This window comes from Notothenia rossii (genome assembly GCF_949606895.1).
Source record: "Notothenia rossii genome assembly, chromosome: 2".
NCBI lineage: Eukaryota > Metazoa > Chordata > Actinopteri > Perciformes > Nototheniidae > Notothenia > Notothenia rossii.
In genome coordinates this window covers 521,493-536,991 of record NC_136904.1, presented here as the reverse complement: position 1 = coordinate 536,991, position 15,499 = coordinate 521,493, and the positions used below count along the sequence as shown (strand labels likewise).

General features: G+C 43.2%; 1 protein-coding gene across 1 annotated transcript in view; it reads right to left on the bottom strand.

The window, feature by feature from the left end:
• Positions 1–3,105: 3,105 nt before the first annotated feature.
• Positions 3,106–15,499, bottom strand: part of LOC307029864 (protein NLRC3-like) — a 40,327-nt gene continuing 27,933 nt past the window's right edge. The window contains exons 2-11 of the mRNA XM_079665953.1: positions 11,246–11,329; positions 11,022–11,141; positions 10,692–10,770; positions 7,972–8,197; positions 6,009–7,803; positions 5,729–5,902; positions 5,321–5,494; positions 4,689–4,735; positions 3,914–4,569; positions 3,106–3,590 (exon numbers count right to left, since the gene is read on the bottom strand). Of these exons, the coding sequence (XP_079522079.1) occupies positions 4,028–4,569; positions 4,689–4,735; positions 5,321–5,494; positions 5,729–5,902; positions 6,009–7,803; positions 7,972–8,197; positions 10,692–10,770; positions 11,022–11,141; positions 11,246–11,329 (3,241 nt within the window). The 3' untranslated portion in view covers positions 3,106–3,590; positions 3,914–4,027. The remainder of the gene's footprint in view (positions 3,591–3,913; positions 4,570–4,688; positions 4,736–5,320; positions 5,495–5,728; positions 5,903–6,008; positions 7,804–7,971; positions 8,198–10,691; positions 10,771–11,021; positions 11,142–11,245; positions 11,330–15,499) is intronic.

The following is a 15,499-nucleotide window of genomic DNA, read 5'->3' as shown; positions in this document are numbered from 1 at the left end:
TACGCATCCGACCTGGAAAACTTTGCAGCCAATCTTATTTGTTACAGTGTACCGTGCACCAGGTCCTTATTCAGAATTCTTATCAGAAGAGTTTTTATCAGCTTTGGTACTTAAAACAGATAAAGAAATTATCGTAGGTGACTTTAATATTCATGTTGACGATGATAAAAATAGCCTTACTGTTGCATTTAACTCTATATTAGATTCTGTTGGTTTCTGTCAGAATGTAAATAAACCAACCCACTGCTATAATCATACTCTCGACCTTGTTCTGACTTATGGTATTGAAATTGAGCAACTATTAGTCGAACCGCATAATCCTGCTTTATCCGACCATTTCTTAGTAACTTTTGAAGTACTGTTACTAGACTACAAAGCATTAGCCAAAAGCTCCTGCAGCAGAAACCTATCTGTTAGTGCTATAGCCACATTTAAGGAAGAGATTCCACCAATACTTAACTCGATAGCATGTCTGCATGTAAGGGAGGAAACTTATACAAAATGTACACCACCCCAAATTGATCATGTTGTTGATAGTGCTACAGATGCGCTGCGAATAAAATTAGACTCTGTTGCTCCTTTGAAAAAGAAGAAAATAAAACAACATAGATTAGCTCCATGGCATAATGCCCAAACCCGCAAAATAAAGCAAAAGTCGAGACAACTTGAAAGGATATGGCGTTCCACTAAACTTGAAGAATCTTGTTTCATTTGGCATATTACTCTCAATGAATATAAGAAAGCACTGCGTAAAGCGAGAGCAGCCTACTACTCTTCATTAATAGATGAGAATAAGAATAATGCAAGATTTCTTTTCAGCACTGTAGCCAGGCTGACAGAGAGCCACAGCTCGACTGAGCCTTCTATTCCCATAGCACTCAGTAGTAATGATTTTATGTGCTTTTTTAACGATAAAATTGTTACTCTTAGAAACAAAATCAATGACCTCTTGCCTTTGACCAGTATAGTGTTATCAACAGCTCCCGGAAACGTAAGTTCTAATATTACACTAGATAGTAAAGTAGAATGCTTTTCAGCCATAAACCTTGAACAATTAAATTCAATGATTCTCTCTTCTAAACCATCAACGTGTATCTTAGACCCGATTCCAACTAAGCTGTTAAAAGAAGTTTTTCCATTAATTAGCACTTCTTTATTAAATATTATGAATATGTCTTTATTATCAGGCTATGTTCCACAAACATTCAAAGCAGCAGTGATAAAACCGCTTCTTAAAAAGCACAACCTCGATCCAGAGGTTTTAGCCAACTATAGACCTATTTTTAATCTTCCATTCCTCTCAAAACTTCTTGAGAAAGCAGTCGCAAAACAGCTGTGTGATTACTTAAAAAACTATGATTTATTTGAAGATTTTCAGTCTGGCTTTAGAACACATCATAGCACAGAGACAGCTCTGGTTAAAGTCACAAATGACCTTCTAATAGCCTCTGACAAGGGACTTGTCTCTATTCTTGTCTTGCTCGATCTCAGTGCTGCATTTGATACTATCGACCATGATATCCTATTGCAAAGACTAGAGCACTTAGTTGGCATACAGGGAACTGCTTTAGGCTGGTTTAGGTCCTATCTATCTGAACGCTCTCAGTTTGTACGTGTCAACGATGAATCTTCCATGCAAACCAAAGTTAGCCATGGAGTGCCACAGGGCTCAGTGCTTGGACCTATTTTGTTCACCCTATATATGCTTCCGCTAGACAATATTATAAGGAATCATTCTGTAAACTTTAATTGTTATGCGGATGATACTCAACTATATTTATCCATCAAGCCTGGTGAAATTAATCATCTAAATAAAATTCAAGACTGCCTCAAGGACTTAAAAACGTGGATGACCTTAAATCTTTTGATGTTAAACACGACCAAAACTGAAGTTATTGTACTTGGCCCGAAGAATCTACGAAACAAATTATCTAAAGATATACTAACTATGGATGGTATTAATTTGGCCTCCAGTGAGACTGTAAGGAATCTTGGTGTTATATTTGATCAGGATTTATCCTTTAACGTCCACATAAAATCAATTTCAAGGACCGCCTACTTCCATCTACGTAACATTGCAAAAATCAGGCATATCTTGCCTCAAAACGATGCAGAGAAACTAGTCCATGCATTTGTTACTTCAAGGCTGGATTATTGTAACTCCTTATTATCAGGGTGTACCAAGAAGTCAGTCAAGTCGCTTCAGCTGATTCAAAATGCTGCAGCTCGTGTACTAACCAGAGTTAGGAAAAGGGACCACATTACTCCTGTTCTGGCTGCCTTACACTGGCTCCCTATAGAACACAGGATAGAATTTAAAATTCTTCTTCTCGCCTACAAAGCCCTTAATGGGCAGGCGCCATCTTACCTTAAAGAACTCATTATACCCTATTGTCCTACTAGGGCATTGCGTTCCAAGAATGCAGGGTTGTTGGTTGTTCCTAGAGTCTCTAAAAGTACAATGGGAGCCAGAGCCTTTTCTTATCAAGCTCCACTTTTGTGGAATCAGCTTCCAGTTTGTGTTCCGACGGCAGACACCCTATCCGTTTTTAAGAGTGCGCTTAAGACCTTCCTTTTTGATAAAGCTTATAGTTAGGGCTGATTAGATTCAACCCTAGTTTTGTTGATATAGGCTTAGTTTGTCGGGGGACATCTTACTTCTTCCTTCTCTCTGTCTATACCTGTGTACTCTCATGTTCCGATTAACCCAGCTTCCCCAAATCTCTTTCTTTTTGGTGTCTAGATACGCCGGGATCCGGAGTCATGGATGATCCTGCGGTCCTGTGTCATGGATCGCGAGTCCTGGATCTTGAGTCGTGGCTGTGGTCCTGGATCATAAGTCCTGGATGGATATCCTCGTGGATTCATTTTCCTATTATACACACATGCATTTCCAAACATTTGGTCTACCTATGTTGCAAATGTATTATCTTTTCAATTTACACACGGCATCTATTGCACGTCTGTCCGTCCTGGGAGAGGGATCCCTCCTCTGTTGCTCTCCCTGAGGTTTCTCCCATTTTTGAGGTGTGAATGGGTGAATGACGCGTAGTTTGTTGGGTGGAAAAAACACTACTTGGATTCATGAGATCATTAACACAAGTGTTGTCTTCAAACCTTTATTGAACTTAATTACAATGAATACATCGATCATTAGCAGCTATTAGATGCTGCTCCAAACAAAGCGTTATTAAGGTGAATATAAGTCACGTTGGTGTGAACACAACTAGCTCAACGCCAAGGAGATCATTTCACATTTTTAGGAAGAGATCTAACATTTCTGCCAGCAAAGGAAAGTTAAGTTTAACTTTACATCACATTTCAACAACAAAGCAATTCATAATACTTTATACACATATTCAAATATGAAATTACTGGGAGATTGTTTCAGACGGTTAGGTCGACCTATGAGCGGTCGACCAACAGTAAGGAGGCAGAGGCAGAACATCCAGCCAATCGTCAGCGTGGGCATTTATTTATACAATTCACTATATTTACAACTATTTACAAGGGAATGGCAAACAGCCAGGCCTGCTGAACTCTGCAATTCTGGACAATTCAACTCTGCAACACCACCGACTGTAACCAACCTGCACCAACCCAACGATGGCACCAAGAGCTTTTATAGCCCCACTATTAAGGAGGTACCATTGATAGGGTGCTACAGTCAGACATATGCTTACAATTAAGATGAAGACAAGTTAAACAATAACAAACATTATTGCAAAATAACAAACACACATTAAATAATTTATATAATTCATGTATGAAAGAAAAACTAGCATCTCCCATCAAACATAAATGTAACAGATATCCACCACCCAATTTTATAACGTTAACAAACAGCATTTTTTACGAGAAACCTATGTTTTTAATCCTACTTTGAGTTATGAAAGATTGCTCTGTAACCAACCTGCTAACTAAATGCCGCTTCTCAATTACGCTCAATCATTGAGCCACATGTTAACCAAGGTGAAGCCTTCTCTATTTACAACATTCAAACCACTGGACAGGAAGTGGTCTCCTCCTACAGAGAACACAGAGACACTGAGGAGTCATCTGACCAGAGCCCAAACCCAGCACAGAGAGGTTCAGTGAATGTGGTTCTGAAGGTGTGGAGGTGGATCAGTGTGTCAGAGGAGACTCTGTAGAAGGAGAGAGAGCCAGCAGGATGATCCAGATACACTGCTACTCTATGAGAGGAGGAGGAGGAGGAGGAGGAGGAGGGGATGTGTGTTACTGTCTGTTCGTGCCACACAGAGTAACCTTTATCAGAGCACTCCAGACTCCAGGACTGATCGTTCCCTCCAAACTGAGAGTCCCTCCAGCCTCCTCTCCTCTTGATTCCTCTGTAAGTCACTGATATACGAACCCTTCCTCTCCACTCAACCTCCCAGTAACAGCGACCAGTCAGAGCTTCTCTACACATCAGCTGTTCCAAGGAGTCAAACCTCTCTGGATGATCAGGATATGGCTGCTTCTTTCTCACACGTGTCACCTCCCTGTTGTTGTCAGACAGGTTGAGTTTTCTGTGTGCTGTGTTTGGGTCCAGTGTGAGTTCACAGGAATCTGATGAGAGACACACAGCAGCAGTTTATCATCAGACAACATGAAAGCTTTATTCTGTGTTTGTGTACTGATGTTGTTTATTTCTTTGTCATCATAAGTCAACATGAATCCACACTTACACTTCCTCAGACCTGGTTTTAACCACCTCTCTCCACCATGGTCCACTCTGGAGAAAGAAACAGTCAGGATGAGTTTCTAATGCATTATAAATCTTATAGGTGTGAGAACAGGTGTTCTCGTGTGTTGCACTAAAGTTCAGATATTTCCCCAAACAACAGGTTTGATCCGGTGTCTTCCCATTTCGCCCCTTTTTTACTTTAGGCCACACAAGAAATTATACTTGTTTGGCTCGGTCGTGTGTCTTAGGGTTAGGGTTAGGGTTAGAGTTTATAGATCTAATGATGCATCCCATGAAGCATTGCATGAAGTATTTTGACGAATCGGAGGCTGTTGTTGGGGCTGCATGGGACAGGGGGCGAAACAGGAATAAACCGTTTGATCCTACTGGTTCTACAATGAAAATCAAATGATCACTATTAATGTCCGAGAACAGAAGGACCGAAGTAGAGAACCAACACATCCCTTATAAATAATGAGAATGATTTTACTTCCTCAATGTTAATGATACTTATAAATGTTTCCATTCAATAAGATTTGAAGGGATCCGTGTGTTTCCTTTCTCAGGCTTTGAAACTTCTCTGAACAGAATTAAGAGAAAAAGAAGTTCTTCATGCTGACGGTCTGTCCGTACCTGAGAGTCTCCAGTCTCCAGTCTGGATCCTTCTGTAGAACAGACAGCAGATTCTCTCCTGAGTCTCCTGGATGATTGTAGCTCAGGTCCAGCTCTCTCAGACGGGAGGGGTTGGAGCTCAGAGCTGAAGCCAGAGAAGCACAGCCTTCCTTTGTGACCTGACAGCCTGAGAGACTACACACACACACACACACACACACACACACACACACACACACACACACACACACACACACACACACACACACACACACACACACACACACACACACACACACACACACACACACACACAGTGTTATTTTAGGTCAAAATAAGCTCTTTATTGAGTCAATTAAATTAATTAAATTACATTAAGCCAATAAAAGCTTACAGGGTAAACTTTAAAAAAGAATCTGGAATCCTGACCTGAGAGTTTCCAGTTCACAGTGTGGACTCTTCAGTCCATCAGACAGGTTCTTCACTCCTGAATCCTGCAGGTCGTTGTTACTCAGGTCCAGATCTCTCAGACTAGAGGACTGGGAGCTGAGGACTGAGGACAGAGCCTCACAGCCTCTCTCTGACATCTTACAGCCACTCAGCCTGAAAGAGGATTTTTTAAAAAGATGAACAAATAAAGTACTATTTTTCCTACATGACACATAAACACATTTGATGATGTTTGTATTTCATTCATCCTTCCACCTACACAGCTTTCCTGGAGGCTTTGACCACTGGCAGCAGCCTCAGAAGAGCCTCCTCTGAAGCAGAGTATCTCTTCAGGTCAAACACATCCAGATCTTCTCCTGATGACAGTAAGATGAAGACCAGAGCTGACCACTCAGCAGGAGACAGATTACCTGTGGAGAGACTTCCTGATCTCAGGTACCATTGGATCTGCTCCACTAGAGAACGATCATTCAGTTCATTCAGACAGTGGAACAGGTTGATGCTTCTCTCTGGAGACAGATCCTCATCCATCTTGTTGTTGATGTACCGGACTGTTTCCTGATTGGTCTCTGAGCTACTTCCTGTTTCTGTCAGCAGGCCTCGTAGGAGTTTCTGATTGGTCTGCAGTGAAAGACCCAGGAGGAACCGGAGGAACAAGTCCAGGTGTCCGTTTGGACTCTCTAAGGCCTGGTCCACAGCACTCTGGTAGAGATGTGTTAGTTCAGGTTCGACTTTAAGCCACCAGGAGGTTGTTGGTTCTTCTGCCAGCAGGTTGACTCCAGAGTTGATGAAGGTCAGATGGACATGAAGAGCAGCCAGAAACTCCTGAACGCTCAGATGGACGAAGCAGAACACCTGGTCCTGGTACAGTCCTCTCTCCTCTCTAAAGACCTGTGTGAACACTCCTGAGTACACTGAGGCTGCTCTGATATCGATGCCACACTCTGTCAGGTCGGACTCATAGAAGATCAGGTTGCCTTTCTGCAGCTGCTCAAAAGCCAGTTTCCCCAGAGCCTCCATCATCTTCCTGCTCTCTGGACTCCAGTGTGGATCTGTCTCAGCTCCTCCATCATACTTGATGTTCTTCACTTTGGACTGAACCACCAGGAAGTGGATGTACATCTCAGTCAGGGTCTTGGGCAGCTCTCCTCTCCCTCTGGTTTCCAACACGTCCTCCAGAACTGAAGCAGAGATCCAGCAGAAGACTGGGATGTGGCACATGATGTGGAGGCTTCGTGAGGTCTTGATGTGGGAGATGATGGTGCCGGCCTGCTCCTGATCTCTGAACCTCTTCCTGAAGTACTCCTCCTTCTGTGGGTCAGTGAACCCTCGGACCTCTGTCACCATGTCCACACACTCAGGAGGGATCTGATTGGCTGCTGCAGGTCGTGTGGTTATCCAGAGGCGAGCAGAGGGAAGCAGCTTCCCCCTGATGAGGTTTGTCAGCAGCACATCCACTGAGGTGGACTCTGTGACATCAGTCAGGATCTCAGTGTTGAGGAAGTCCAGAGGAAGTCGACTCTCATCCAGACCGTCAAAGATGAACACAACCGGGAACTGATCAAAGCTGCAGATTCCTGCGTCTCTGGTTTCAGAGAAGAAGTGATGAACAAGTTCCACCAAGCTGTACTTGTTCTCTCTCACCACATTCAGCTCTCTGAAGGTGAATGGAAATATGAACAGGATGTCCTGGTTGGCTTTGCCTTTAGCCCAGTCCAGAGTGAACTTCTGTGTTAAGACTGTTTTCCCAATGCCAGCCACGCCCTTTGTCAGCACTGCTCTGATTGGTGCATCTCTTCCAGGTGAGGCTTTAAAGAGGTCTTCTTGTCTGATGGTTGTTTCTGGTTTGTGTGGTTTCCTGGATGCTGTTTCAATCTGTCTGACCTCATGTTCATCATTGACCTCTGCAGACCCCCCCTCTGTGATGTAGAGCTCTGTGTAGATCTGGTTCAGAAGGGTTGGGTTTCCTGCTTTAGCGATGCCCTCAAACACACACTGGAACCTCTCCTTCAGGGTGGACTTGAGTTTACGTCTGCAGACTGCAGCATCAGTTCCTGAATGGACAAACACAAACCCATTCACCATATCAATTGAAACAGTCTGCCAATGTTTCCAGCACAGAATAAATCCCGGATGTGATACAAATTATATTGATGATTAATTAATATTTTATTTTATTTAGAAGTAAAAAATGACACGTTCAATGTGTTGAACCCTCTTACTGCTCTGCAGACGGTCAGCCAGCTCCTCCTGCTTCATGCTCCTCAGGAAGTGCAGTGCGATGTTCAGGAATGCCTCTCTGCTGCTCCTCTGCTCTTCATCCTCACAGTCCAACACCTCCTCATCCTCCCTCTGACTCTCTAAGCATTCTGGGTAATCTGAAGTCAGGACCGTCTGGATCTTCTTCAGCTCGTTCTTCACAAAAGTGACGATGTGGTCCTCCAGCAGCTGGAACAGAATAAAATGCAGCGTGAATCAGACATGGAGACGGCTCCGACCCCTCAGAGTAACGGCTAACTTCCTCTAAATAGGAGATAAAGGCTGAATACGTTGTAATGCGAGAAAGGAACTTTGACCATTTGGTATCCAGCACCGAGGTGTGACTTGATGCTTCACTGTTCATAACCAATTAATACAATTACATGATAGAAAATCCCTTAATATGATTCTAAAATAGGGAGAAAACATTATTTTTACAGTTAAATATTGCAATTCTGAATCCATAGATGTGTCTCCCATCACCTAAAACCCCTGACTATTCTCTCAACTCAGTATTTACATTCTTTGATCAAAAGAAAATCAATAGTTTCTTTTAAAACTATAACTCCCATCAGCTTTGTACAGTGATGCAAAACGACACCATATTTGTAGTTTATTTTTGGTATGCAAAGAGGTGTGGTGATAAGGGTTTTTAAAAGCCTATCTACCGATTTGATCAAATATAAAAGTCAGCCGAATTAGTATTGATCCTGCCAGGAGACGTATTGTGTGAAGAGAAATTGAAGATTTTGTTTAATTGCTGATATATTTATGATCCACGTCACATTTTCAGTTCCAGTGGCATTTCTTCCTGTTTGTCTAGAAGTCTTCTCATCAGGGTTCTATAAATAAAGAACTACGGCAGATATGTAATATGTAATGCAGCCGAACCGTGTATTACAATGCAGTTATGTGATGACTTTCAAAGAGAAAAGCAAGCACACTCGGAATAAAGTATTTATTATTATTAAATGTTTTCGGATTTCACATTTAATAAACACCATATCCCAACGTGCATTGCGGCTAAAACATCCAATTACCGGGCTTCAATGATAGCTGAGGATTATGGGTAATTAGATGTTTCCGGCTTTCCAAAACGTTGAAAAAAGAAATTTGTCTCAGAATTGAAAAGGAAAAACACAAGAGCACTGTAACCAATTCAAACCAATGAATGTTGTGTTATGAACAATGACAAACTGGTGTTCTTTAGTTGAGTAGTGCAGATATCACTGTGAAATCAATCGACAGTGACGAAATTACTAATTTCCGGGTGTATGCAGCGAGAGCTGCGTCCCTAGCAACCAAGTTACTATAGAAACGCAGACACCAGAAATACTGTTTTTACGGCGAGAAATTACGATAACTTCACATGGACACTGGCCAATCTAAAACTCTATTGTAACATACGTAGTATATTCCTCTGCGAGACCTGAACAAATCTTCGTATTCTCCAAATGTCGTGATAGAGGCTTGCTCAACATCCGGGTATTTCTCCAATGGTGGGCCATGTTAACAATCCCGTGTAACTGTGTGACGTTTTGAGGGGGTGATATTGTGTCATCCTGACGTCTCCCAGCGTGGACCAACGTGACATTTTCACGTCTAAGCTGTGAATGGTGTGTGTGTTCGTGTGTTTGCGTAATAATGGTATAAATGTGTCTTTGAAAAACATGCATTTCATTTATTGTTTATTTTTATTTCACTCCTTCTCACCCAGTGGTTCTCAAACTTTTTCTGTCATTCCCCACTTTGAACAGGTGGGCCTTTAAAAGCTCTGAAGCACTGAAGCTCATCGCTCCAATAAAAGGGTAGGCCAAGCTTAAAATTGTCAAATGTATCGTTCTATAACAATATATCTTTAAAAAATAACATCAGTTCAAAAACAGAGAAAATCAATACCAAATAACAGTTCAGAAATAGAAAAAAAAAAGTGCAATGGTGTCAATCCTTGCCTCAAATGGGCTGAGTTCCAAACATATAGAAAAAGGGCCCACCATGCAATTGTTTTATCAATAGTAGGCCCAGTTTAAAATTGTCAAATATTTAAATAAGGTCAAGTTCTACATCTTATAACAAATAACATCAGTCAATAATAACAAATAAAGTCAATAACAAATAACATCAGTCAATAATAACAAATAACATCAATAACAAATAACATCAGTTCAAAATAGAGAAAATCAACAACAAATCAATACATTCAGGAAATACATTCAGCAATGCAAATGACCAATTGAATGCATGAGTCTCCTCACTGGATTATGCAGCAGTTACAGGCTTGATAATGCCACTCTCAAGTCATGCTCAATGTTGAGCCGCTGGCATATAGTAGGTGGGCCGTGGACTTTCACAGCGCCGCTGCGCCGGTACCGCATCCGCCGCCGTAAACACCCGCCGTTGCGAGGCTCCGGCGCAGCGGCGCTGTGAAATTCCACCGCCGTTGCGAGTCTCCGGCTGTAAACACTCCACTACCGCCGGCGAGGCCCCAGGTTCGATTCCGGCCTGAAGTCCACAAAGTGTATTAAAAAATAACAAAATAACCTATCACATTTCTGCGGGCCCCACACTTTGAGAAACGCTGTTCTAACCCCAGCTCTCACGGGTTGGTGCGGTCTGGATGAAACAGTTATTTACTCAAGATATTGTTCCTTGTGTTTTTAACTGGAGGGAGCCACACACTCACCATAAATATGGAGTCCAGGTCAGTTTGATGCTGCTGGGCAGACTGACCACCAGGACTCTCTGATCTCTGCTGATGAACTCTGTGGAGCAAAGTTATGTGCTGTGTTAGAAGATCCTCATTCAAACCGGACATACAGCTTAAAAAAAGATGTCCATGGTCATTACATTTTTCTAAGTAAAATACCATTTAAGAATAATTTAGTGTGCGGTGGACTGGGCTCAGATGGTGGATCCTGATAGAAACACAATCACTGATGAATATGTATAATTATGTTGAGCTTCAGGCGTTTTAATAGAGAAAAAGAAAAATGACTTTTGCTTTAATTCTTACCTTGGACTATCATCATGCTCTCCATCTTTAAACCCAATAGGTCGAGGCATAGAGTTTTCACTCTTCAAGCACACACCACTGGGTCCTGGTCCAGGAGAGTCTGGTCCCTCAGGGGAGATCCTGATAGAAACACAAAAACATGATGAATGCAAAGATGCACTGAAACTCTGCTGAAAATGATGGTGACTTTTGAATATGTTAATACTGATAAGATGAATAATAACTTTGGATCAGTGGTTTCCATCTTGCAGGTTGGCAGGCTCAAACGTCCTCTGTAGATTCCTGGAGGATCTGTTGTGGTGTCGTTCCTAAACACAAACACAACAACATGCTCATTACTGCTCCTTCCTCTCTGTCACACACTGGATCTGGGAATGAACAAGAAGGGAGTCTGTGTGAGCTGATACTAAATCAAACGCAATGTATTTATCTCTGGAGATTTACAATGAAGTGTGTTTATCAGCAATATCAAGAATGAGAGAAGTCAATGGACGAGTGGGATATCTGCTGTGGAGGTAAGGGTTAGGGTTAAGGCTACAGAGTTTGTTCTCTTGCATACAATAGGCATTCCATTGGGACATACGACCCACTTGTTTATCCACTGCAAAGGATTGTGGGTCAGAATAGCCAGAAATGCTGGTTTACAAACTACAAAATGCAACCAGCTGCAGTTGAACATCCTGATATTCTGGAGTCCTAGACAGGATGCAGGGACCCCAACACGTGCTGCACAGCCCCCGTATTCACCCAGAAAAACAGTATGTTGAACATATAGGTGTTAGGTTGTGACAATGTGTTAAAGAGCAACTTCCAGGTTAAAGACACCTGTGAATAAATGTGTAGGAAAATGATGAATTCACTAGATTTTCAAAACATATACAGAAATATACACTACAGTGACATCTGGCGTCGTTTTTGTAAGAAATGTTCACTTCCGCATAAAAAAGCCTCGACACGTGACCTCCCGCGTGTGACGTAACACGGGGGACACAAGGGGGAGAGCGGCCGGTGTACCGTATTAATAAACATGGATCCCAATGCTAGTTTCGACACAGAAGAAGTTGAACATGAATATTCGAATGCATATGACGGACCACAACCTTACAATTATGAGCCTGCTGGGCGTCCAAGAGAACAGGAGCAGCCAAGGATTAGAAGAAATAACGGCCATCGGAGAGAAATGGAGCTGTGGTGTGAGGAGAACCAGTGGAGAACTGGGCAGCTATCTTGGTGAGTGACCGGCGTTAGCTACAGAATGTTAGCTAACGTCACATCACAACATTGTGAAGTTAACTATCATATATCAGGCTATAACTAAAGTAGCATTGATAATATAGTAACGTTACTGGCAGGACTGTTGATACTGATCCATAACAGAAACTAATGCGCAAGTATCAGCCGTATCTCGCGTTACATAATGCAACTCCACACTACGGTGCTGTGTACCGGAGGAGAGAGAGATACGGCTGATACTTGACGATCTGGCGGAGAAAGGTTTTGGAGCCTCCGTTGATATGCCGTTGTAAATGGCTTGATGGAAAGCAGGTGTGTAGTCGGGGATGGTGCACAGCTGATTGCAGCAGGAGAGTGGAGGTTGAGCCGGGAGCCAGGAGTGACAGCCACCACGCACACGCAAACAACACAGACAGGGGGAAACAAACAAACACAAAGGAGACGGCTGGAGCAGTACAGCCACCACAGCGTTACCTAATGCAACTCCACACTACGTCTTACGGTGCCGTGTACCGGAGGGGAGAGAGAGAGAGCAGCGAAGGGGAGAGAGAGAGAGCGAGAGAGCAGCGAAGGGGGGGGGGGAGAGAGAGAGAGAGCAGCGAAGGGGGGGGGGAGAGAGATGTAATACGGTTTCCTGATAAAGCTGTGGAGAGTATGTGCTGCAGGGAGGTGGATGCACAACGCACCCAGGAACGAACGCTAGCTCCGGTCCTTTTTACTGTGGACTCGATGTCCTGACAGGCTGGTATTTGTGCAACCTGTACAAACACAATACTGCACCATGATTACAAATCAATACAATGTAAAACTACCGAAAAATACCAGCTCCTTAAAACACAACCGCTCTACTCAACGCAACTCTACTATACCCGTGGTCAGAGAGCGGAGATGTGTCCCCTGCGTGATGTAATATGTCGCGTTTGACGTATGACTTTAAAAAAAAGCCGTTTTTAAGAGCAGAGCTCAAAATTGCTCCTTTCCCTCTGAATTCCGGCCCTTATGTCTCGTAAAACATATCAAATCCTGCATTCTTTTTTTTAATTGTAATTTTCAAGCAAGTTTAAGCATAAATGTAGAAAAAATAAAAACCTGCAAGATGCTCTTTAAATTACACCCACAATGAGCTGACTTGGATAGGAGAGGATTTCTGATACAAAGTCCAGCTGACATGAGACTCCACTGGAGCGTCTCTATATGCAGTATCTGTCACAAGTTAGACACTTCTATTATTGTTTGTTTGGTGGCTCATCTAAACTCTCCTGTCATTTCAGATCCCGCCTTCCTCCAGGCCCTTGTAATCAGCTCGCTTCCCTCACCTGGTCTTCCCAGCCCTTCCCCTCACCTGTTACTCATTCCCTCATCACTCCACAGTATTTATACCACCTCACGATCACTTGTCCTTTGCCAGATTGTCTTGTCGTTTCCGCCAAGCTCTCCAGTGAGTGTTACTCTCTAGCCTAGATTTTTGTCCTGCCTGGTTTTTGATCCCTGCCTGCCTGTTTACGGATCTCGAGTTCCTGCCTGCTCCCTGTCTGGTTCTGGTTGCCTGTCTGATGGATTTCCTGGTTTTGACCCTGCCTGTCCCTGACCTGAATAAACTGAACATTGCAAAACACTGGTTGTATCTGAGTCGTGCTATTGGGTTCTGATCTGTACCTGTGATCATGACAGTATCATTAACACTTGTATGGTGTTCGGGTCCGTGGGACACGTTTTCATTATTTAGCTAAAGAAAAATGATATGATAAATTATCTTTTCAAACTCACACTCAATGGCCTTAGCACATTTTCAATGAACACCCACTGTACCCCCCCCTACACATTTACATTACATACAGGGTGTTCGGGTCCACTCTCTTCATCAGCTGTGTTAAGAGATGACCCCTTTCTTACTTCTTAATATGCATAAAGAAAGGTTGTTAACATGTTCTCATTCAGATACTGATAGGACTCAATATATGCCATGAGTCAGAGAGTAAACATCTGACTAATAAATAATAATAACAATACATTTGTATATTTCGAGGAGCCTTTCAAGACACCAAAGAACACCTTACTGTACAATGCATAAAAGAAACACTCAATTAGGTAAAACAACAAAATATAAAATTCAGGCTGGGCTAACAGAAAAAGAGACATCAATGAAAAGCAGACGGGGGACAGGAAGTAGCTTTGATAAACAAACCGGAGGACTAAAGTGAGTAGGCTGTTCCGAACAGGACACTTTTGAATGTGCTGATTGTGTCAGGCTGTCGGGAGTGTAATACATCTTCAGTGACTGACATCAGTTTGAAGCTCTGCTGTGTTCTCCTGATGGTTCAGTTCTTTGCTTCAAGAACTCCTTTACAATGTGCAGCAAATAAAATTCAGCTGAGAATGATGTAGAAATTCTAAAGTTTTAAAAGTGAACAACAAAAATAACTTGAATTCATACCTTGGTCCATCGCTCTGCTCTCCATCTTCAAACATTATAAGGTGAGGCATAGAGGCTTCACTCCTCATGGACACACAGCTGGGTCCTTTTTTTTACATCCTGCTTCCAGAGGTCCAAACTGCCGAAGACCTGGCGCCGTGCTGCTGTTATCGCTCTGCTGAAACCAGGCAAAACTGCGGAAGACCCCAAGGCCTACAGACCCATCTCGCTGCTCTGCGTCCCATTAAAGATTCTGGAGAGGATGATCCTCAGCCGCATAGAGCCAGTAGTAGACCCACAGCTTCCAAGGGAACAGGCTGGTTTCCGGCGGGGCAGATCAACAGTAGATCAAGTAACCCTGCTCACCCAGGACATCAAGGAAGGCCAAAGACAAAGCTGGGGTAGTGTTGCTCGACCTAACGGCCGCATATGACACCGTCTGGCACCGTGGACTTCACCTGAAGCTGCTGAGGACAATCCCAGACCGGCATATGGTGAAGTTCCTAATGGAGATGCTGTCCAACCGCAGCTTCATCCTTCGGACCAGCGATGGCCAGCGAAGCAGACTGAGAAGATTGAGGAACGGGGTGCCACAGGGGTCTGTCCTCTCACCACTGCTGTTTAACATCTATATCCACGACCTCCCGGAGATAACATCCAGTAAATATGGTTACGCGGATGATCTGGCCATCATGCTGCGTCAACCAACATGGTCAGCGGTGGAACAGGGTCTCAACCAGGACATGGGCATCTTGGCTGCCTACATAAGCATGTGGCGTCTGCAGCTCAGTACTGGGAAGACTGTGTCGGCCGCATACCACCTGTGCAACAG